This window comes from Cyrtonyx montezumae, unplaced genomic scaffold (assembly GCF_038088225.1).
Source record: "Cyrtonyx montezumae isolate F1298 unplaced genomic scaffold, pur_monq_1.0 scaffold_2, whole genome shotgun sequence".
NCBI classification, from domain to species: Eukaryota; Metazoa; Chordata; class Aves; order Galliformes; family Odontophoridae; genus Cyrtonyx; species Cyrtonyx montezumae.
This window is the reverse complement of record NW_027071936.1, coordinates 56,993,278-57,015,845: the sequence shown is the minus strand read 5'-3', so window position 1 is coordinate 57,015,845 and position 22,568 is coordinate 56,993,278. Positions and strand designations below refer to the sequence as shown.

Sequence of the window (22,568 nt, the reverse complement as noted above, 5' to 3'; positions counted from 1 at the left end):
GAGGCAAAATCCTGTATTTCCAGTGAGAAGTTGTTCACTGAGTTCTGTGGAGGTGCTCTCATAGGGGAATTAATCCTGTGTTGCAGCACGTTAGCAGTACATTTGCTGTATAACCAGGTTTTAACCTTTCCTAAAATGAAAAGTTATACCTTTCCTAAGGAAGGAAAACATTTCAATTATCAAGATGGCACATAATTTAGAGAAACTGCTGCTGGTCTTCATTTGGATTTTTTTTACAAGGTGATGACATCTGTCAATACTGATGGTGCTATTTGCCTGTTATCCGTGTTGACGTGGACACACTGAAGTGTGTTAGCTGGATATCAGAGAAGAGTGCTGTGCTTAGTTTCAAAGTTTAGATGTCGTTTTCCAGAGCCCTTGAGTCACATGTGGCTCAGCACTTCCAAACATGCCTGGGGCTTTCATTAAGAGCGCAATGCAGGCAGTTGGATCAGCAGTTTTCTTCAACTATAGAAATGTGAGTTTTCACTCTTCAGGGAAGGCAGGAAGCTGTTCATCCACGTTGGGCCCTTGGTGTCCTCCTTGATCACAACAATGCTAAGAGGTCACCTTTGTTCTCCTGGAAGCTGCAGTGTCTCAGTCAATGAGAATTACTTTGTCTGTGGGGAGACAGATGAGTACAAAAGCACAAGCAAAATAGGAAATGTGTCAGTGTGGCAAGGACTTTAGAATTAATGGGTAATATTTGCTGATAATTGGAAACATTTGAGCCAGCTGTTGAAATAGACTTGATATGAACAGAGTGACGCTGATTTTCTTCATCTGAGAATCTGGTTTGAATTTATTGTCAGCTGATGGTTTGGTGGCAGAGTTAGATAAGGAGCAGGCCTCAGTTAATCACGTTTCAGTGTTGTATGTGCCTAATAAAGTCTTGGTATGAGTAATGGGAGCTCAGAGAGCTGCTGCTGCTGTGCCTTGTCATGAGGTATAATTGAATAATTAATCAGTTTTAAATCAACACAAAGCTAATTTAAGGAGACATAGGATTTGGATGGGCCTGGAGGTTTTGTGGAACCAAATGTCAATTGTAGAGACTCAGGCTTTTAGCTTTTTAGCAACTAATTTGTGATTGTGATTCTCCAGTGTATATAAAGGCACAACAGCCTGAAATGTGTTGACAGAGGTCTTGAAGATTCCTTTAGCTATTGTACTTCGTTAAAAAATTGTTTAAAATTTGGAGAGGTGCAAGAATGAGCATTCACCCATGACTCAAAAAAGGTTATAGCATGTAACAAATGTTAAACATGAAATTAAATATGCATTGGACCAGGTCTTTTGAAAAGCCACATATTCCAAGTAAGGAGGAGATTGAGGGACCAGACCTAAGTAATTAGGCAAATAATCTAGAGTTGAATTTCTGTATATGTAAACTGGTGTTATTTTACGTTGGTAGCTTGTCAAGGTAGTCCCTTTGCAAAGTAGGATGGCTTAAACCATCTTTGTGTTAGCTGTAAAGGCTAACTGTGAAGCATGCATCCATTTTGTGTGTGCCTGATGTGGTTTTGTGTGTACATCAGTAGTCTCTCCTGCTATGGAAGCTGTGAGTAAGGAAGCAGGATCATGTCCCATAGCAGAGTCTCTTCTGGGATGCTTTCTACTCCCAGGGACTTTAGGGATAGCATTAACTTAAATAGGGGCAGAGCCATGCTGCCAGAGTCAGAAAGAGGCCTAAAAGAGTTTGTGATGTTTAGGTAATGCTTGTCTTCCAACTAATGTCTTGATAGAACAAGAGGAAATGGTTTTAAATTTAGGGAGGGGAGATGCAGATTAGATGTCAGGGAGAAGTTTTTCACAGACAGGTTATTGAAATGCTGGTGTGGGTAGATGGGACTGTAGGTACGAGGCTGTAAAAGTTGGCACCAAGTAGAACAGTCAAACTTAAAGGTTTTTAAACAAAGATATTCTGAGTGCATTGAAAACATGTAATATGAACAAGCTGAGGGATTACAGCTGCTTAAGTCTGTGTGTGTTCTTTTGGGATTCTGAAAAATAGAAAATAAGGTAGGATCACTGGCTGAGGTGGCTCCATGGTTCAGGCTGGATTTGCTTGGTTTGGAAGACAGTGAGGAGGGGCCAACTCCCCCTTCATATTTCTCCTTGAGCAGCCTGGCCTTAGCAGGAAGATAAAATGCCAGGGATCATTTCAAGGTTTTATCCTCCATGTATCCCTGAGGATTTTAGCCTTGTAATTGTTAATAAACAAATCCTCTGCGTGAGCATGACCCAAACCTTCTGTTTGAGGATATAACTGTGCATACCTGGATGCACAAAGGATTTGTAATTGGAAAGCATTATTCATTCAGCATAGCCAACATATATAACATGCACAGCCCTCTTTCTTTTTCCTCCTACCACAGGAAGCTCAGTTTTCCCAGCAGCTATTTTGAAATGTAGCTTACATGGCTTAGCTTAGAATTTACTTTTCTTTCAGACTAGAAAAGTGTGAGATCAGTCCCTGTGCCAAACTGGGGATATTGTCAGTAGACTAAAGAGTAAAGCAAGTTTATAAATTAATATAATATGTACAGAAAGCATAAACAGAAGATGTGTGGAATTCCCATTCCCTTGTAGAATATGAAGCTGTATAATCCCTCTGAGGAAATTTTTGAAACTTGTAGTGGAATACAATTTATACTTGGCCACCAGCACTCAACACTACTGATTTCTAAAATTTGGAGCTGTCATCTTTCATGGTTCTGTATCACTGCCAGCATAAATCCTTCCAGCTTTGGAAGGTGGAGGGAGAGGTATGGCAGGCTGCCCTTGCAGATCATTTCAGGCTTTAATTCTCTGTCCACCATCAGCTCAGCTGGGTGCTTTGGGCAGCAGAATCAAGAAAAAACAGGTCAGCTTGCCAGCTTAGACACACGATTTCTGCATTTTGGGGTGGCATAACTGGAAGTTTATTTAAAAGCACAGTTTCAGGTCAAACTAAAATGTTTGTTAAAGAAACCTAAAGTAATGTATACAACCTTGTTCCTTGTAAGTTTCTTAACATTTTATGAACTTCAAATGCTTGTTTAAACTGCTGTCGTTTGTCTGTGATTTGGCTCCAAGCAATCACATCTGCAATAATGGCCGTGTTGCTCCAGGGCTGAGCACAGCAGTCAACTGAGTCCAACAAATTCCCTCTGAAAAGGGGGGATTTAGGCTTCTAGTCACAGCAGCCATAATATAGCTGTGGATCCCTGCTTTATTTCCAGCATTATTTGGTAAGGCTGAAGATGTGACTTGTTTTTCTTGTTGGATTTTATTCAAATATGATTTAGGAGTCCACTTAACATGGTAACACCTTTGCATTTTGTCTTGAAACAGGTGTTAACTCTTTTCAAGTCTACATGGCCTACAAGGATCTCTACCAAATGTCTGACAGCCAGGTACTGCTCTGAATGTTTTTCACTGATGTGATCTGTCCTTTCTTCTGTGATCTCCCTACTGTAGCGGAGTTGTTGCTAAGGTTGAATCCCAGAGCTACATTCCTACCAATTTCTGAGTGGCACTGGGGGGGGTTTGCACCCGTGGAGTTTTTTTCTCTGAAGGATCAGTGCTGAGGGGCTGTTAACATCAGCATGTGTTCTTCGGGCTGTATGACATCCAACTTCTGCAGGGATTATCTAGTGTCTCCAACAATACAGCTGCTCAGCACTGCTCAGCAGTTAGCCCTCCATTTTAGTTTGCTGTTATCTTTCAAGAACTCTTGAAACTCTGTCAGAAAAGGAAGAAATGATGTAGTACATGAGGCAATGACAGTTTTGAGATTTGAAGAGTTTCTCTGTTGCTGCAAACAGTTTAATAGTGTTGCTGATAGGAGTGGGTGGCCTTTTCTCATTAGGGCTGGAGATAACAATGAGCTTGTTTGTTCAGTGCTCATTACAGATTCCACACTCTTCAGCTTTCCCATTCATTAGTTTCAGGTCATTGTTAATGGACAATGACATCTGTGAATAATAATAATGTTTGCTTATTCAGTTGAGAAAATGTTTCATTTGTACTTATTCCCAGAGCTATAGCTCTCAGTCTCTTAAATAACTGTTGCTCTACCTCCAGTACATGTGGTTTTAATTGCAATTTTAGGCAAAATGATATATAAATATTCTCTTGTAGGCAATGAGTGCCAAATTCAACTCACTGTTGGAATTTTCAGAAGTAATACAGTGAAATATTTAATGTGGCTGGACTAATGCCTTTTACTCTCTTTAAAGCAAAAGTAGGCAGTGAAGAAACCATATCTTCACTCTTTGATCTGTGTTTGAAAAATGGGTTCCCATGCTACTGAAGTCTGGTTTATAAAAGAATTATGTTAGCTCAGTACCTGTTGGAAAGAGAACTAGTTTCAGTAATGTAGTAATTCAGTAACCTCAGAAATCCTCAGTAAATGCAATAGGATCAACAATTTTTATTTTGTGTGAATCAGTTTAGAGTCTTAGAAAGTAATAAAGAATGCTCTAGAGAAAATATGAATACTTTTAATTATAGAACTAAAGGTACTAATGAAGACTGGACACCATTTGCTCTAAATGATGCAAAATGCCTGCGCTTCAGGAAGGATGTCTTTTTTGGCTGCATTACAAGTATCTGTAGTCTGCTGATTGTTCCCATTCCACCTGAGTGCATCGTACTGGATCAATTTTTTTTTGTGTAGGCAGGCAGTAGACCTTTGTCACTTGCCCATAGTGTTTGCTAAAACCTGGGAAAAGAGCTTACTCATTCAGCCTAGGCCTGTGTAGGAGGTATGGGGAATAGGAGTTTGTGAGACCATTATGTCTGGGGGAGACATGGCACCACTTGGGACTTCTGACCCTATGTTGGTGTAGAAGTGCACGGGCTTGTCCTGGGCGGGGAGGGTGTATGAGTGGTGGGCCAGCAGCTCTGGATGTATGTCAGAAGAGGATTGTGGAAAAGGAAGATAATGTGATATTCACCTAGAGAATTACCAACATAAAAGGAACAAAACAGAGATGAACAGAGTTGTCTGAGTGTTAATATGTTTTCCCTATTCATCAGCATTTCCTTCCTTCACCTGCAGCTTTATGAAGCCTTTACCTTTCTAAAAAGCCTTGGAGCTGTCATCTTGGTGCATGCTGAAAATGGAGACTTGATAGCTCAGGTGAGTGAACTGTGATTTTTTGCTTCACTTTGTGAGGTACCTCAAGGACTGTAGTCAGTAGCAAACCTTCCACTCACCTATTGAACCGAGTGGGAAGTTCTGAGTGGGTGCTGTTATGATCACATACATCTGTGGCAGGTGAATATTTAAAGGCTGTTGTAGAGATATCTCAAACCTCAGTTCCTTTGTCTGTGTCCAGTGCATATCAGAGGTCTGTGAGGCTCTGGGTGAGCTAACTGGTTTATCAGCTGGCTTACCTGCTAAGAACTAGACGACGGAGCTGACAGGGAAATTACAGTAACTGAAAACAAGTAATCTTTGAAGTCGACATTAGGGAAGCCATATTGTTGCATGCTGACATGAGACCCTCAAACAAATATTTGATTGAGGAGTGTGTAAGTACTCTTGCCTTTAAGGGTTTATTTTGTTGTTTTTCCCTTAGTGGGATTTCTGTCCTTTATCTACATGGTAAGAACTTACTACCTTTGAGAGCCTTATCTCCCTAAATCAAGTTTGGCCAAGCAACCACTGATCTCAAAACAGAGTAGTGAGGAGTCAGCAGGCACGTACAGTACAGTGGTGTCTTTCTTCCACTGAAACCAGGTGAAAACCATCAGGAGAGAAAAACTGCTGATTTTTCATTAAGATTAGCATGATTTAAAACTAGTCTGTCACTAGTAGTGTTAGCAATGTCCAGTAGAATAAAAATCAATGCATAAGTCAATATTACTGTAGGAATGGCAAAATGAAACAGATCAAATGGCACCCATGATATTTTGATTTTTACGCCATTATAATCAATGTAAGCATGTGGAATTGCATTTTTAATGGAAATCTGTTTCAGTTACATTTTTCATTGCTCAGCTTTAATATACACCAATGGAATAGGAGCATACAGGAAAAAAATATTAGGAAAAGAAGTAGTTGTAAAGAAATGTGAATTATGTTATCTAGAAAAATACTTCCCCAGCATTGCCATATCTTCCAAAATCAATCAGTCCCTTTTATTTAGAGGAAACATTGGAATGGTGAAAGCAAAGCTGGGTGCATGGATGTTTTGCAGGACTATTCTGTGTAAAAATTTAAATTTGATGTTATCAAATATTTGATGGTATTAGCCCTATCAAATCCTTTTACATTAGTAATTTTATCATATGTTCTGATCTTATGTTTTCCTTCAGGATGTAAATGAATCCTATTATAAGTGTTCCTATTCTGTACTGTCTTGCTATTTTTTGATTTATGTCTGCGACTGTTTATTTTTTATTGTATTTTACTTATCTGAAGTGTTTAACTTGCAGTGTTCAGAGCTGTTGCAGTAATGATTTAGAACATCTGTTTTTAAGAATACCATTATGATTTTCTAACCAAAATAGTCTTTATTACACAGTCGGATTAATGCATTCCCATTAAATGGCTGTTCAGCCTTGATTGATTGCAGTGAAGGCAAAAGTATGTGTGGATGTTTACTTACTCAGGTTTTGATGGTGTAATTGGTAATGTGTGAGCTTTTCACCCTGGGGGACCTGGGATCAAATATTTACTACGTGATACAGTGAAGCATGTTAAGTAACTCCATCCTGGTCTCTTGGGGTCATTTGTCTGTATTGCAGACGTTACACTTGTTGAACTCTGCTCCTCAGAGACTGGAAGGGATGGCAGGCTGGGCTTTTGAGGTACATCAGCTGCTCTGTTCGTATGTTGGGTCTGTTGGTTGAATACCAATACCAAACTCAGGTTGGAAGTGATTGAATTAGCAATTACTATGACAAGGGAGCTTTATTCCAACACCATTCCTTGGCCTTACATTGGAAGATAAGTGAAGCTTCTTGTCTATTTAAAAAAGAATTGATCTTCCTGCTGCAAAACTGATAGCACAATTTTTTTCTGACAGACCTCCATTGGTCTCTAGGAGGACTATTTGCTTTCATGAAAAGATACTTTTAGTGATTTACTCCAGGAAAAAAGCCTTACAGAAGTGCAACACTAACAGTTTAATGAAGATAACACTTTGTAGGTTGCGGAAAGTAAAGAAGGAGTTGCAGGATGAGAATATCCATAATTACTACTTAAAATGTTGGTTGAAACCTGTTTGTCAGGCTGACGTTATGGTCAATTAGGAGTTTTAGGCCAGTGGAGACTTCAGCAGGTTTACAGAGTTACATTTGTACACAAGATCAGAAAATACGGCTGTTAGTCTACTGGGAACTGGTTCAAGAATCTCATCCTGGAGTGGTTGTCACATTAATCTGTTATGTTCCAGGAACAAAAGCGCATCCTGGAGATGGGAATCACAGGGCCAGAGGGACATGCCCTGAGCAGGCCTGAGGAGGTAAGAGGTTTTGCTCATCTTGTCGTTGATGGAAATTCTTTGTCAGACATGCAGTAATGCAGCTTGGCCACTGTATGTGCAGGTGATAGATGAGTGCACAGAGGGAGGCAATTATTTCTCTCATGACCATTTGCAGAATTGTTCTCTTTCTTTCTGTTTCTGAACCATTTCAGCTGCCCTCTGACTCCAGGGTTTGGTCATGGCATAGCAGGCTGAGCACCAACAGTACTGCTTCTGGGTTAGACTTTTAGCTTATTGGATTAATTAAAACCTCCTATTAGATGCATGAGTTTGTATATTCCATGCATGTGTGTATGCCAACGTATGAATCTACAGTAATATCAGCAGATACATTTGTAATTGAACTGCAAATGGTAGAAAAGCAAATACGTGAGAATGGAAAGATGCTGCAAGGCAGCTCAATTTATGTGATTCTCTTGTAATAAAACTAGACATTGCAAGAATCATCTCAGGCATCTGGAAATGGCTTTCTTAATGAGAAAGAATGGATGGAGATGTGTCAGTGTCTCTTAATGTAGACAGTTCAGGCTGCTAATGGGGTAGTGGTAAGTGGCTGCTTTACTTGAAGATTAAAAAGACAAGGCCCTGGGGATTTGAGGCTAAACTTGAAGAGATTGTTGTGGTTTGCAGATCTTTATATAACCTCTCCCCAAGGCAGGAGGAATAAACTTAATTGGTCACATTCTGTTGATCTGTTTATGTATATTTTTCATTTTCCTGTTTAAATTCCACACAAATTATTCCAAAATAATTGAGGCGTTTCCTTTTAATGAGAGTAAAGGCCTAAGGAAAATCTACATTTGCAATTTCCAGGAAGGAATTTTATGACTTTCTGACTCTACCATCTGATGGTCTCAGACTCAGTGGTGGTGCAGAGGTTCTGTGTTCCTTCCTCAGGATTCTGTGGATGTTTTTGGGGATTTGAGAGCAAATGTTGGCGTAAAAGATCTTTGAGAACCTGAAGAGATGGTCTGATTTTAAGAGAAAAAAAAAAGTGTTTTACAAAACTGTGAAGAAGTAAGGACTGTGGTTTTGGCAGGCTAAATTGTTCAGCTTTTCCAGCACAGCTTTTGGAGAGATTTACTGCACTGTCAAGACAGTATGTTTAATTACATCAGATTATTAGGTATTAAAATGTTGATATGGTGCGTCTATTTAGGAATGAGGTGTAAAACTGATGACTGGGTAATGGAGCATCCGAGTCACTGGCACAAGCAGTGCAGCTCCACATGAAGATGGCTGCTTTGTGCCTGTGTCCCAAATGGCTCTCTAGTGGGAGATTGCATTCATGCTCACAGGGAGATGTTTCAAAGGATTTTATGGATTATGGGCTAAATTCAGTCTGTAGTGCTGAGTCATAGAATCACAAGGTTGGAAAGGACCTGCAAGATCAAAAGTTGCTGTTTGAGAATACTTTATGTTCACTGTCCTTTTATCCTTATGGAAAGATTGCAAAAAAGGGTAGACTGCCAGGGAGAGCTATAAGCTGAGGCACTATTCCCTTGCTTTGTTCTCCTTCCAGCTGCAGAGTAGAGAGAAAGGTCTGAAGACTTGCAAGTGGGGTAAGAAGGAGCCCTGTCAGTCACCTGGATGTGACCAACTGTACCCCTTTAACAAGTACAGCTTAGTACTGTGGTTACTCCTAACAAGAAGTGCGTGATGTTGGGTTAGCTCCTGCTTTCCAGCGTTGCATATCCCACCGTGAAAAAAAACAGTCACTTCCTGAAGAATTATTGCTAAACAATGAGAAATATGGCTCAGTCCTCCACTTCATTTATTCTTGTCTGCTTCTTCAGTTAACTTCTTCCTCCTTTTCCCCTCAGCTTGAAGCAGAAGCAGTTTTCCGTGCCATCACCATTGCCAGTAGAATAAACTGCCCAGTATACATCACCAAGGTGATGAGTAAGAGTGCAGCTGATATCATTGCACTGGCCAGAAAGAGAGGTAAGAGACTTCTTTTTCTGCCCTCAAACTTGGATTTTGTGTTGAATAGAATCTCCGTGCAAAAAAATATTACTAGCAGTCTGATCTGTACACCGTGATCCCAGTCACAGACACTAAATATTTACAACTGGGAAAACTGAAAAGAGATCCTTCTAATTTTTTCCGAAGAGGATTTCTCCTCACGAGCTCTTAGCATCCCATTGTCTTCAGGATTGTGTTGCAACTCTTTGTTTTGGTTTCCTTTCACCTTTAACTTACACCTTTCAACTTTCACCTTCTTAGAAGACATAGCACAACCTCTGTGTCTTTTATTTCAGTTAGGTACCTTGCGAGGGGTTAATTCCAGGTTGCAGTGGCTTGGGCAGTGGATGTGTACGAGGTGCCTGCTCCTCACTCTCATCCTTGCTGTTGATGACTGACCCCCAGTAACATGCACTGGGGATGTCTGTGGGTTAGCCTAGCTCATTGACCATGCAGGAATCTAGGTTAAAAGGCACCCAAAAAGGGACATCTGAGCCTGGATGCAGCCCCTTTTGATGCTGCCTTTTCTTGCTGAAACCAATGCAGAAATAGCACCTAAAGTGCTGCCATAAGGGAGAGTCAGCTTTTCGAAGGCAGAGGGACAGTGTACAGCTCAACACAGGGCCAGTGGAGCGATTCACTCCCTTTTGTGTTGAAAAGCTTTGTTCTTTCACTGTTAATCTTTCTTCTGTAATCCTCACTTTCTGCCACAAATGGCAAGTTATTAATAATTTCTCTATTCTACGGAATTGTCACTGTTTTTCCATGCTTTTCCTTCCTTTTCGTTTTGCTTTTCTTCTCTTGCTTGTTCTCTAGCTTCTTCCTTTTTCAGACTGTTCCCACAGTGCCTCTCTTCTTACACCTGCCCTTGTTTACAAGGTGATGAGAACAAAGCTTAAACCAAAAAAGAGCTGATTCACACTTTTCCACCTTTTTCTCAAAGTTACTTTTCCATTCATTTCACTTGAGAATGAAGAAGACAGGCAGAGAAGTCAGCTCTGTTCTGCTGGTTGGTGCATGAGCAATGTGGGGAAGCCTAAGAGCTAAACATTATCTTCATATTTATATTCTTGGGGACTTAGAGTTTGCTGGTGGGTCCATATGCTGCTGTCTACTGGTGCCATGCCCAATCTGAGAGTGGTAGAAAGGCATCTGTCAGCTGGAGCCCATCCTCCTCCTAAATCCACTCTGAAGCACAGCAACAGAGAGAACATGGCTGTGATTAAAATAGTACAAATTAAAACCAGGTCTGAACTGTCTCCTTCTGGATTAGAAAGAGAGCTTTGTACATATCCTGATCAAAAGCATGTGTAGCTCAGAGAGCCTCCTGATTAATTTTTTATTATACAGACAAAGCCAAGGCTGCTTAATTTTCTGGGGGCTGTGCTGACCATGTAGCAATGTGTAAATTATACATGGCTGCATGCGGCAAGCTCTATAATGTACTGGAAAGAGTGGATTGTAATCAGTTACTGTATATCCTTGTTTTCCCCAAGGTCCCCTTGTTTTTGGAGAGCCAATCACTGCGAGCCTGGGGACAGATGGGACACATTACTGGAGCAAAAACTGGGCCAAGGCTGCAGCTTTTGTGACCTCACCACCTCTAAGCCCTGATCCTACTACTCCAGATCACCTAAATTCACTTTTAGCATGGTAAGACCTTTGTTTTTTTTAACTGGCTGGTGGCCAGGCAGGTGCAAATGCCATGTGGGATAAAACATCAGTGGATCAGCTCAGTTTCCTTAAAACCTGTGCCATACATGACACAGAAGAGAAGGGATGGTAGGAAAGTATCTGTGAACCTGTGCTGAGGCTGTTGGACTGGTGGACGGACCTGGACCCTCCAGTTTCTGTGTTGCTTGTATGAGATGAGACTTCTGGTTATCCAGGAATTTTTTCTTTCTGCTTTTTAAGTGATTCCTAGTTGTACATCTAAATAAACAGTATAGCATGCGTTATGTTTTTATAGGTTTCAGAGTCCTCAAACTAGAAATGATATGTATAGAGAATGTACGTCAGGTGTGAGAAAGTTACCAGAGTGGTTTACAGAAGAGACTGTCAGGGATTCAGATGAAGACAGGCTAGTGTCTGAAGGCATTGCATGACACAACAGAGCTATGGATTGTTTATCTTCAGGTTAGCGAGAAGATAATTATCGGGGGGAGGAGAAAGCAATGTGGACAGTGGGGAGACAAGTGTCTTCTTCACGTAGAAGACATCAGCAACGTCTTGCTGGCAACACAGGTGGTAAATCCATCCCTGAAAGTGCTACCTGTAGCCAAATGTGGGTTGTCTTTGAAGTCATAAGGAAGTTCAGCTGTGGTTCCACCAGGACGGATTGCTGGTGCTGGAGTGAGGAGCTTAACCACTGAAACCCTTATTTCCTGTGTGGTGACACTTGTCTCACATGCTGCCTCTCCTTTCTGGGGATCTCTCTGCTTTACACAGCACAGTACAGTTTTAACTCTGAACGTGGCCTATTGGCATTCAGAAAGCATTTCCTCCTTAGATTACTTTTCAGCACGATTAACTGGCTGTACAGAGCAGTGTCAGTGGGGCCGGTGATACAAAGCCCCTGTAGTGTGTAACTCAGGGTGAGCAGAGCTTTGCGTCAGGTGGAGGGATGTTTCTCTCCTTGCATACATCTCTGCTTGCACACTGCAGGTCAGACTGTATACTCCATCAAATCTAGATTTCAGCTCAACTACTACAGTGATGCTGCATTCGCTGCACTGTTAATGAATGTGCAGTCGAGCTCTGAGTTGCACACATTTCTGGCAGGAACGTGCAGGCATTTGTTCTGCTCTGAAGGCCTTGTGGCCTGATTTTCCATTATTGAGCTTTCCGTTCTGTAAAATAAGGACAAGGAAGAAGAATGGCTTTTCTTGTCTGACTTGTCACTAACAGCACTGTAAGGAGTGAAGCTCATTGTGTGGGGGTAAAGCTCTTAGCTAGCATACACGTACATGTGTATCAGAACATTTGGTCCTTTATTCTGTCGTATACAGCTACATGTTTTCAAAAAGAGTGTCACAAATAATATTATGTGGGTCAAAACAAATTGGCTGAAACAGCAAGAGAGTTTTTAGACCTGGAATCCAAATAATGATATTAAACCTACTATTAGAAAGACAAACAGAGGAGGCAGAGAAGCTTTCATTATCCTCCAAGCATGCAAAATGCCTTTTTTTTTTTTTTCTTACAGACTTAGAGTCCTAGATCTCAAATGACAGCAGCTAGCCTGCTTTTGGTTTTAATACTTTAAATCTATACTATAAACTAAAAAAAAAGAGCTACATATATTATCCATGCATTTGTGGGGAATTTTATGCAAGGATGATGGTAATGATAATATTTCACTTTTCTATTTCACTGTTCATCAGGAGAACAATATTTTACCTCTATTAAATAATACAATATTTTTCTGCACGTACACATACTGCTTGTGCTGTTTACCACAGAATCTCTTGACTTTTTTTACTGAAAAGCTGAAAGTACAAAAGTGCATGGTGTGTCTCATAGGGTTTGCAGATTTGGTCCTTTTTTCATCTGTGGCCCCGTGCACCTCAGGTAGCTTTCATCTTCCATGGTGTACAGCTGCATTAGTGCTGCCCTGATGGGCCCGTCTCTTTTCAAGCTAGAAGTGTGATACCTCAGTACTACTTTGAAGATATCATCTGTTCTTTGTCTGCAGTGAAGAAAAACGTCATGAAGTATTGGTGTGGTGTATAAAAAGACAGTGATGTCAGCTATTCGTTCCCACCACTTTTTGAGATGTTTTCTGCAGTGATCCCTTCATCTCAATTTTTCACCTGATCTGATGCTCGCTCCCCCTGCATTTGACAGTGGTGTACACCTAAGCAGTAGGAGTGCAACAAGAAAGAAGAAATGGCATACAATCTTATGTCTTTCTTGCTGTGTTAGAATAAATTAATGTTTTACTGATGGATTTGGGTTTAATCCTATGGATTAGTACTCATTAATACACTCCTATGGATTAATATTCATTCATATACTCATTAATAATCAGGAACAGCTAAAACGTAGCAATTTCACTATGAAAAACAGAGGCTTAGCTTATAACAAAAAAATGAGTGGCTGGATCTGAGCATGGTGAAGAACCAGAACAGAGGCCTAGAAGTCTTCTCCAAATGTCAGCAATCATTAGGGCTGGCAGCCCAGAAAGCTACACTAGAGTTACTGATGGTGTGACTCTTTTATTTTGCACTTGGTTACATGTTAGTTTGCAGATACCTGAAACTGTGGACCAGAATCGTTCAGATGTTTCAGAGCTGGAACTTATCAATTAAAATAAGGATGGCAGACTGTTGGGGACATCACCCTTCTGGAGTGATAGGAGAAATTACAGTTTGTTAACATGCTTGATTCCTATAAGCTTTCCTGTAGATACTGAAAAGCCTATTTTTTTTCCTGTTCCTATTTTGGCAAAATACTACTTATTAATAATGCTCTTCCTCCTTATTCCTCGGAGTGGCAATGTTCCAGTTTTGATCTCTGCAACGTATTTTTCTCTAGGATGAAAAATTATACTCAAAATCATTTTTTGGGTAGCTCTTTCCATGTTTCACTCCATGCCTTTCTCTGTGTAACTCCTTTCAGTTAGGCAAATCCAGAGTACATTTCACTTGCACTGTCGCCTTTTTTGTTTAATTAGAAGATAATGTGGTAAAAAATATTCCTCCTTTTTATTATTCTGTTTTGGAAGGCCATTCAAGGAACATTTGTATGAGAATTACAGTACAAGTGTATGTGCTGGGGAGAAATGCAGGGAAACAGGCTTGATTCATCCGTTTGTGCTGCAGAATTTCCTGTTATTTCTGTATGTGGTTATGAATTTGAGTATGGCAGACATTCCATAGAATATTCTGATCATTTCCTTAACCTTACAATTATCCTTTGTCTGGATTTGGGTTTGTGCCTGATCTCCGTTGGTAGCAGTCCTAAACCCAAGATGGCTGTAATCTACAGGAGCTCAGGGTGTTCCGGGGGGAAGTGGAGATATCCAAACTGCTGTTGGCTCTTCAGTGATCTGTAGCCAACATGGAAAGGCTGCTGATGTGATTTAGAGCCTACACCTCCAGCGTGTGGACTTGAAAGGTGCATTTGAACTAGTCTGAGACCAAGGTAACCTTAGTGACTGGTCTAAACCTTCTGTGTGTTACCTCCACAGTGGGGACCTGCAGGTGACGGGAAGTGGACACTGCCCTTATAGCACTGCCCAGAAAGCCATTGGAAAGGACAACTTCACTATGATTCCTGAAGGGGTCAATGGAATTGAGGAGAGAATGACTGTTGTCTGGGACAAGGCTGTAGTAAGTATTTACTTACTCCTATGACAAGAAATTCACTGTTGGCTGAATTTTGCAAGGCAGCAGACTCCTCGCCAGTATTTCAGTGACTTTCTAATATATTTGTAAGAATTCCCAGAAAGAGAACTACTATGAGATGAACTGTTTGTTTCAAAGATCTTCTCCAGTTTTGTGACCTCAGGTCTGTGTATCACTTCTGACGGTGCAGAGACATAGGGTTTTATTTGACCTGAGGCTTCGCAGACCTCACCGCTGTAATTTTTTCAGTTGTGTCAGAGTGGATGCTGCTCACAGATGTAGGATCATGTGACACATACAGCAGTTCAATGGTTGTGAAGTAGACCTCATGTAAATGAAACGAATGGATTGTTTCAATTTGGGAAGTGTCTCATCGTTTTTCAGAGCTTACAACTGGATGGAGCCAAGCCTGAGGCTAAACCATAAAATGCTTTGAAGGAGAACATTGCATGTAATTCATACTGGCGTATTTTGCTGCGAGGTGCCGGTGTATGTTAGCATTTTTTTGATGGCTCCATGGATCCTAATAAGTAATGATCTTCTCCTTCCATTGTCTGTCTTCACTTACACACCCAGTCACACACACACACGCTTATTTCTTTACACTGCATTGCACTTGGATGTGTTTTACAAACTGCAGACTGCTGGTATTTACGATGCTCTTGTGAGCACTTCACCCAGATCGAATTTAATAACCGATGTCTTCGGGGACTACTTTTGAGACTGCAAGCACAGAAGCAACTTCAGATATTTTCATATACAGAGGAGGAAGCAAAACATAACCAGCTATTGATATTTTCATTTTGTTACTCATACAGTGGGAAAGAGCTGCCTCAGGGGTTGCACCATGAGGGTTGCAGGCGGATATATTAATTCCGGGACCACTGATTAACTCACATTTTGGGAATCTCATGATAAATCAGGCAGCAAATACAGGTTTATTTGATATTTAAAAATTTGCCAGTCTTATTCTTCCTTGGAAAACTGCTGTTGTTTATTGCCAGGGCAGACCTCAGAATACTGAAAACTCAAGAAGCTGCAGTGTATGGCTGCTATTAAGCCGTCGCTGACGGTATAAGAAGTTCAATGGGTGGTGACGTGTCTCCAGGCAAGAGCTTTGTAATTGGAGTTGTATTGCTTTGATTTGTAGATTTGAGAGTGCACATAGGAGAATGGAATTAATTTGCAGGAAATGTTTCTAAAGGAATCTGTACCTATTTTAGACTTGATCTTTTAGTTAATCTTGTAATACCTTTATATATTTCTCTGTTCTTCGTTCATTAAAATGTTTACATAGAAATTGTTAGGGCTGGTAAAAAAGCACATAGGCATCAGTATGTAGGGAAAGGGACCTTGGATAGCTGAGAAACATGTTGGTATCCACAGCATCAGGATGTTGTTGGCTTTTCTTCTTTTTTTCCATTCAGCACTTTGGATACTCGGTCTCTATCTTACAAATGTTTTGCTCAAGTCATGTTGTTTTTAGGCCACAGGTAAGATGGATGAAAGCCAATTTGTAGCTGTCACCAGCACCAATGCTGCCAAAATCTTCAATTTGTATCCAAGAAAAGGCCGGATTGCTGTCGGATCAGATGCTGATGTTGTTATTTGGGACCCTGATAAGGTGAAGACTATAACAGCTAAAAGCCATAAATCGGTAAGCTGAAAAAGAAAGCAAACAAAAAAGAAGTGGCTCTGTCACTTTTTAAATGTTGATCAATTTCATGTGAAGAAACATGAAATGTAGAGGAATGGAGCAGCTCCCTACTCCTTATCTCTTATCTCGATGTTTTTATCTTGTGCTGTTGTCTTTTGTATTGGGAAGTTCTTATAGAAATTTTACTGGAAATGCAGTGATGTGCTTTACATTAAAAATACATATACCTTTGACAACCTTCAAAAATTAAACATAAGTGATTCTGTTGTTTGTTTTTTTTTTCTCGTCTTAATATATCTCAGTGTTTTTGAAAAAATAACCATCACCTGCTCTTTGGAAGTCATTCTTGCTTAACTTCAAACTTTCCTGGTCCTTTCTGAGCTTTTTTAGACAGAAATGTGTGTGCTGGCTCTGAAAGCTCAGTGCGTGCTGGAAGGCTCAAGTTTTCTCTGCTGAGCCTCTGAAATTGCCTTACACAGCCACAGCACATTTGGGATGGGACCACATCTTGTGGGTATCTGGCAGCTGAGTAAGAATTTTCCTTCTTAGTGAGGTTATTGCATTTCTAGCAGTTCTATGTTAAGAGGAAAAGTCCTCCAAAAATAGGCGATGAAGTTGTGTTGGAAAATAAGCAATGTATCCAGGAGAGTTGGATTGGATAGATGCTTTTAAATCATTTCATGTGGAAATGCATTGCTTTTCCTTCAAACAAAGTAATTTTATATGCTTGTTAATGGCAGTTTCTTAAAAATATTACTACATATGTGGATACTATCTGAAGGAGATCTTGTACTGAACTTGCAGTGAATATGTTGTTGATCCTCAGGCTGTTGAGTACAACATCTTTGAAGGAATGGAGTGCCATGGTGCCCCGCTTGTGGTCATAAGCCAAGGGAAGATTGTGTATGAAGATGGGAACCTGCACGTAAATAAAGGGATGGGCCGCTTCATCCCTCGCAAACCCTTCCCTGAATATCTTTACCAGCGCATCAAAATCAGGAATAAGGTAACGTCAGATAGTGTTTAATCTTCTCCCAAGCCATACCTTCTTGGAATCACATTAGCAATTTTTAAATTATTATTATATTGTGCTAATATGAGTCATATAGGATGGAGCATGCATGAGTTGTTTAAATCATGACCAAAGATCTGGCTCCTCTGCAACTGAGATGACTTAACACTGTGCTGTTCAGTGAGAAGAGCATGGAAAGGCCTGTTAGGTATAACTGCCTTACGCCCAGCTGTGCAGCCTTCTGAAGGAAGGCAGAGTAGTGATACTGTTTACTTCTAGATGGATGTCAGCAAAGAAATTATGATTCTTTGGGAGAAGAGTAAGCCAGAAGACAGTGAGAATTTTAAATTGCTATTAAGCGTTGTGTAATGTACAGCCACACTGCAGAGAAGAAAAGCGTTTAAGTCTTTATATTGGGCATTTCTGAACTGCTGTTGGCACGTTTGCTGAACTGAGCTTTATCAGCATGCACAGTTCAGAAAGCTTTTCTCTTGTGTTTAAATAAAAGCTTGGGAAGTGACTTAGATTAGGACTAGGGCTTGGCAGTAGTCAATGGTTCTTTGGAATTTGATGCTGAATTTTACTACTAAGTGATGAAATTACTTTGAGAGAACAGGTAACAAATTAAAATTTACTAAAAGATTTGTTTTCTTTGACTAAGCATGTGCCATTCCCTGCGTGGATAGCAGTTGTTGAAATTAAACCTACAAGTGGGTTGATGGCTTTTCAGACTTTGTGTTTCATAGCTTGCCAGAATTCATATAAAAAGTCTGCTCTTCTGAGGAGAAAAGATACTGTAAAAATGAAAAGCATTTGTGCAAAATACCAAGCTGTTATTTTTTTTTTACATTATTGAGTTAGGTGATGTGGGCCTTCTTTTCATGTTTGCCTTCCTAGGGTTTAGCAAATGGGAGTGTGATACAGAGTGACCATATTATTTTATTTATATAGTGAAAACTGCACTTCCAAAACATGTATCATAGTGCAGTGTCTCATAGCAGAGATCTGCACAAAAGTAACTGGGCCAAGTAACTTGCATCTTGCCATGGGGCTGGATTTAGGAAAGACTCTTGATTATAGATGCATTGGGAAAGGTGTGCAGGGGAACCAAGCGAGTCAGTGACATTTTTGCACTTCCAGCTCCCTCTGCTGCTCGCGGAGAGGAAGTGAGAGCAGTCCCACAGTTGTTTCTTTTCCCACAATCAAATTTTATTAATTGAAAACATTTAGAAAAAACCCAGTGATGGTCATATCAGCCACCATTAGCTTCTGTGGCTCTATCACTGCACAACAGAAGATAGATGAACACATCACATGAGGGCCTGCAAAGCTCTAACTGGCACTGGGAAAACCTCCTGGAATAAGGGTAGCAGTATAAATCCCTGCCTTTGTGGAGCTCTGGGAAATAGATTCACTGCTGTGATCAGCAGCTGCTTCCTTCTGGGCATTAGCTTTGGCTCAGCTTGGAAGAATCTTCTGAGCCTGATGTTGAATCACCAAAAACAAGGAAAAGGCATTGATTTCTGTAGGAGCTAGATCAGACTCCTGTGAATAGCATGGCCTTCCTAAATGGCATTTGAATTCCCCTGTTAACCCACTGGGGGAGAATGGTTCTGAAACAATAATTACATAAGCCTTGAATTTCTAATCCTTTTGATGAACTTTTGGTTTCTGAAATCCAGTGCCTTCAGACTCTTCCTGAAAATTGGAATCATTTTCTTGAACATACGGTTCCTAGATTTCTGTCTTTGCAAAGCCAGTGGAACGGTTACAATTCGCTTTTCTCATATTCCTCACAGGAACCATAGGATAAGATACAGAGACCCCACTGTGCCCAGTGGCTTCTGTATATCTGTAGGAGTGTCATTAGGGAGAATTATCAGAGCATTCAGTGTCTGGTTTTATTCTGCTCCTGCTGTAGGTGGGAGGACTGCAAGGAGTCTCCAGAGGAATGTATGATGGGCCTGTGTATGAAATCCCCGCTACGCCAAAATATGCAACTCCTGCACCCTCAACTAAATCCTCCCCTGCCAAAAACCAGCCCCCACCAATCAGGAACCTCCATCAATCTAATTTTAGCTTATCAGGTAAGACGACCCAACTTATTAGAGCCTTGAGTATTATTGGTGATGAGTTTCAATTACAATAACTGCTTCTTTAATCCAGTATGAAAAAAATACATATATGTGCAGAAGTACACATATAAATATGTTCGTATACTTTCTTTCCTTAGGAATATTCAACAGATTACCAAATATTCTTAAATATTTCTCTGCTTGCAGTCTGTTAATATTATTTACCTGACAGAGCAGAGGTCTGTGGTTGTTATGAATGTGGCCCACTGGTGTTCAGTGGCACGTGAGCCTGGTGTGACTCGCATGGCTCAGACACCTCAGATGTCCTTCTTACAGTACTGACAGAAGCTGATGGATATGGAAACCTCAGCCGTCCTTGCCCATGGTCTTCAAACCACGTGCAGCATCTATTAATATGCAGATTATAGTTTTTCATGTCTCTTTACCCTTGGTGCCCAAAATATTTCCCATGGTGCCTAAGAAATAGACTGGAAAATCATTCTTTGGGGTTGTTGGGAATAATCCTTGTCATTCGAAGATAATTACAAGCGTGTCAAATCGCTAGCCTTCAAAAGTCTGCAGCCCAATTGGTAAGTAAGTGGCTCTTTATGATGTTGTTAGGAACGTCACAGGATTTTCTCCCCAGTGGGAGAGATGGTGGCATTTTCATCCCTGACAAATCCTCTCTTTAGAAACTAAAACTTCTAGAAGAAAGCCTAAGGAGAGCAAGTGTTTTAAAAGCTCTTCTAGTGAGTTGGAATGCATTCTTCCCTGTACACTTGGGCCCATGGTGAGCATACAGAAATATGCAAATCTAAATAAAGCAAAAAATAAAAAACAAAAAAGCTTATAAGTTTGACCTGTAACAATAATAAATAAGGAGGTGGATTTTAAAAAGCATGTGAAGCTGTGGCTTCTGAGTTTGCTGCTGGACCTGTGTATTACCATGGCACCTAGTGGTGCAAGTTTGATCCCATTCAGGCTCCTCATGTGTGCCTGAACCAGGGACTACAATAGCATTTAAAATGATCTGACACTTTTATGGTAGTCTTATTTTGCCAAGCTTGCTGCCACAGACTTAACGTTCCAATAGTTTAAAATGCAGTTTGCAGTGGGAATGAGTTTATATCAGATCAGTGCTCCTTTTCACATGCATTTACAGTCACTAATGTCAGATTTACTGTGCTGCTATAAGCCATGGACCCTGCGGGGACAGGTGTTATAAATGAATGAGGCAGGTTTGAAAAAGCCATTCTGCACATTCATGGTTTTCTTTCCTGATAAAATAGCAATATTTTCTGTCAGGGTCTGATCTTGTGAAGGGAATCCAGGTTGTCGTCCCTGCCTGGACTCTTTCTCAAATCAGTGGAAGACAATTTCCCACATAGGAAATTGCATCTTATTGAAGATGGCTGGAGTTGGGCACAAGAATGTACCTTTGAAGGTCTCTTTAGCACTTGAGGCAGGGGCCTGGCTCACTAAAAAGCAGCTAACGGTGATGTGAGGGAAGCACAGCTGGAATGTCAGGTAAAACATCACTGCTGGTGATTTGATTCTGTCCCTTTCATAGCCTTGTTTTCTGTTTTCCTCTCGTTGCAGGAGCTCAGATAGATGACAACAACCCCCGCCGCACTGGGCATCGTATCGTGGCACCTCCTGGTGGTCGTTCTAATATTACCAGTCTTGGCTGAAAAATGATGATGGACAGAAACATGAGGAGGAAGGATCGTGGGAATTATGTACATTCCCTTCAATATCTGTGTTACTGAACCCACAGTTTTACTTGGTACTAATGGAAATAAAAAAAAGCGAAATGTCCTTTTTTTTTTTTTTAATTTTAATTTGTATAGAAAGAGGTGATAATAGTGTGGTGTGTTTGCTTGGAACTACTTGCCTCACAATTGTGCTTTCATGCCATAGTCACCTTAAAGCATGGTGCTTCCATTGCCCCTTTAGTGACCACAGGTTTTAGCTTTGTCTCGTAACTGAATGATGGTTCCTTTGCACCCTTTTGCTGTATTAGAATAGTTAGTGCATGTTACTGAGTCATTTAAGCAAGTTGCATTCTGTGAGTGAGTCCCTATAGAACACGTTGCCAACAATTGACTAGACGCAATGCCAAGATTAATGTCTGTATTTGATAACCACCACTAAAAACACTTATGAAGGAAGAACATGGCCATCTTGAAAGTATGCAGTAGAGTAGTATAGGCAGCTTCTGTTTTATCTTTAATTTATTATAAACCCAAGAAGCACTTCTTTTGGACACAGAAAATCATCAGGACAAATAATAAGTAACCTCTGTAGCACCTGTCTGTACCTACTCAGTGTTCCAAGTCTGTGTCTTCACCGTTTCCATTTCAGACAGCGCCATACTTTACACAAACCAATGCCATTGCCACCCCTGCAGGGATTTCTCCACCTGGGCAGTAGTGCTCTCCTTCTGCATGAGTTTTTTGGTACTTACAGATAATTCAAGTTGCCGTCGGATTTTTAAAGTTTTTTGTACAAAGTTTTTCCTTTGTAACCACACGCATTTTTACTTACTCTACCGTATCAAGATCTACTAGTCGTGGTTCTATTTCTGAATTCAGAGCTTGTGAAATAAAGGAAATTAATTGATGGATGAGTGTCTTCCTCTGCTTTCTAGTGCTGTTGCTCGATGACTGAAAGTTTAGTGTGGAGAAACTCATGAGAAATTGTCTCTTAGGTTGGTAGCATGTGAAAGAAGGAAACTCCTCCCATCACAAGGGACTTTTAAGCGTAGGTTTCTGCATATGCATACCACAGTGTGCATTATCTGTCTTTTAAATAAAAGATCACTGTAAAAAATATACTTAACCATTTATCTTCCAGCTCTCTCAATTTTGGCCAAGTGAGACTTAAATTAGCTTTTCTCCCAAGATCTTAGGTGGTTGATTGCCATCATCTTCATCTGTAGTAGAAAACCAGTAAGAAAGGCTCCAGTTTGACCTAAGCTGTATATGGCTTGGCATTGGTTTTCTCGGTGTGCTCCGTGCTGATCTGAGC

At 40.5% G+C, this 22,568-nt stretch overlaps 1 protein-coding gene across 2 annotated transcripts in view; it reads left to right on the top strand.

Moving 5' to 3' along the window:
• CRMP1 (collapsin response mediator protein 1) overlaps positions 1 to 22,252 on the top strand; it is a 42,639-nt gene extending 20,387 nt beyond the window's left edge. For both annotated transcript variants that reach the window (XM_065735817.1, XM_065735818.1), the window contains exons 5-14: positions 3,337 to 3,398; positions 5,048 to 5,128; positions 7,392 to 7,460; positions 9,305 to 9,425; positions 10,943 to 11,099; positions 14,638 to 14,779; positions 16,281 to 16,451; positions 17,278 to 17,457; positions 19,385 to 19,550; positions 21,138 to 22,252. In XM_065735817.1, the coding sequence (XP_065591889.1) occupies positions 3,337 to 3,398; positions 5,048 to 5,128; positions 7,392 to 7,460; positions 9,305 to 9,425; positions 10,943 to 11,099; positions 14,638 to 14,779; positions 16,281 to 16,451; positions 17,278 to 17,457; positions 19,385 to 19,550; positions 21,138 to 21,229 (1,241 nt within the window). In that variant the 3' untranslated portion in view covers positions 21,230 to 22,252. The remainder of the gene's footprint in view (positions 1 to 3,336; positions 3,399 to 5,047; positions 5,129 to 7,391; positions 7,461 to 9,304; positions 9,426 to 10,942; positions 11,100 to 14,637; positions 14,780 to 16,280; positions 16,452 to 17,277; positions 17,458 to 19,384; positions 19,551 to 21,137) is intronic.
• The last annotated feature ends 316 nt before the right edge of the window (positions 22,253 to 22,568 follow it).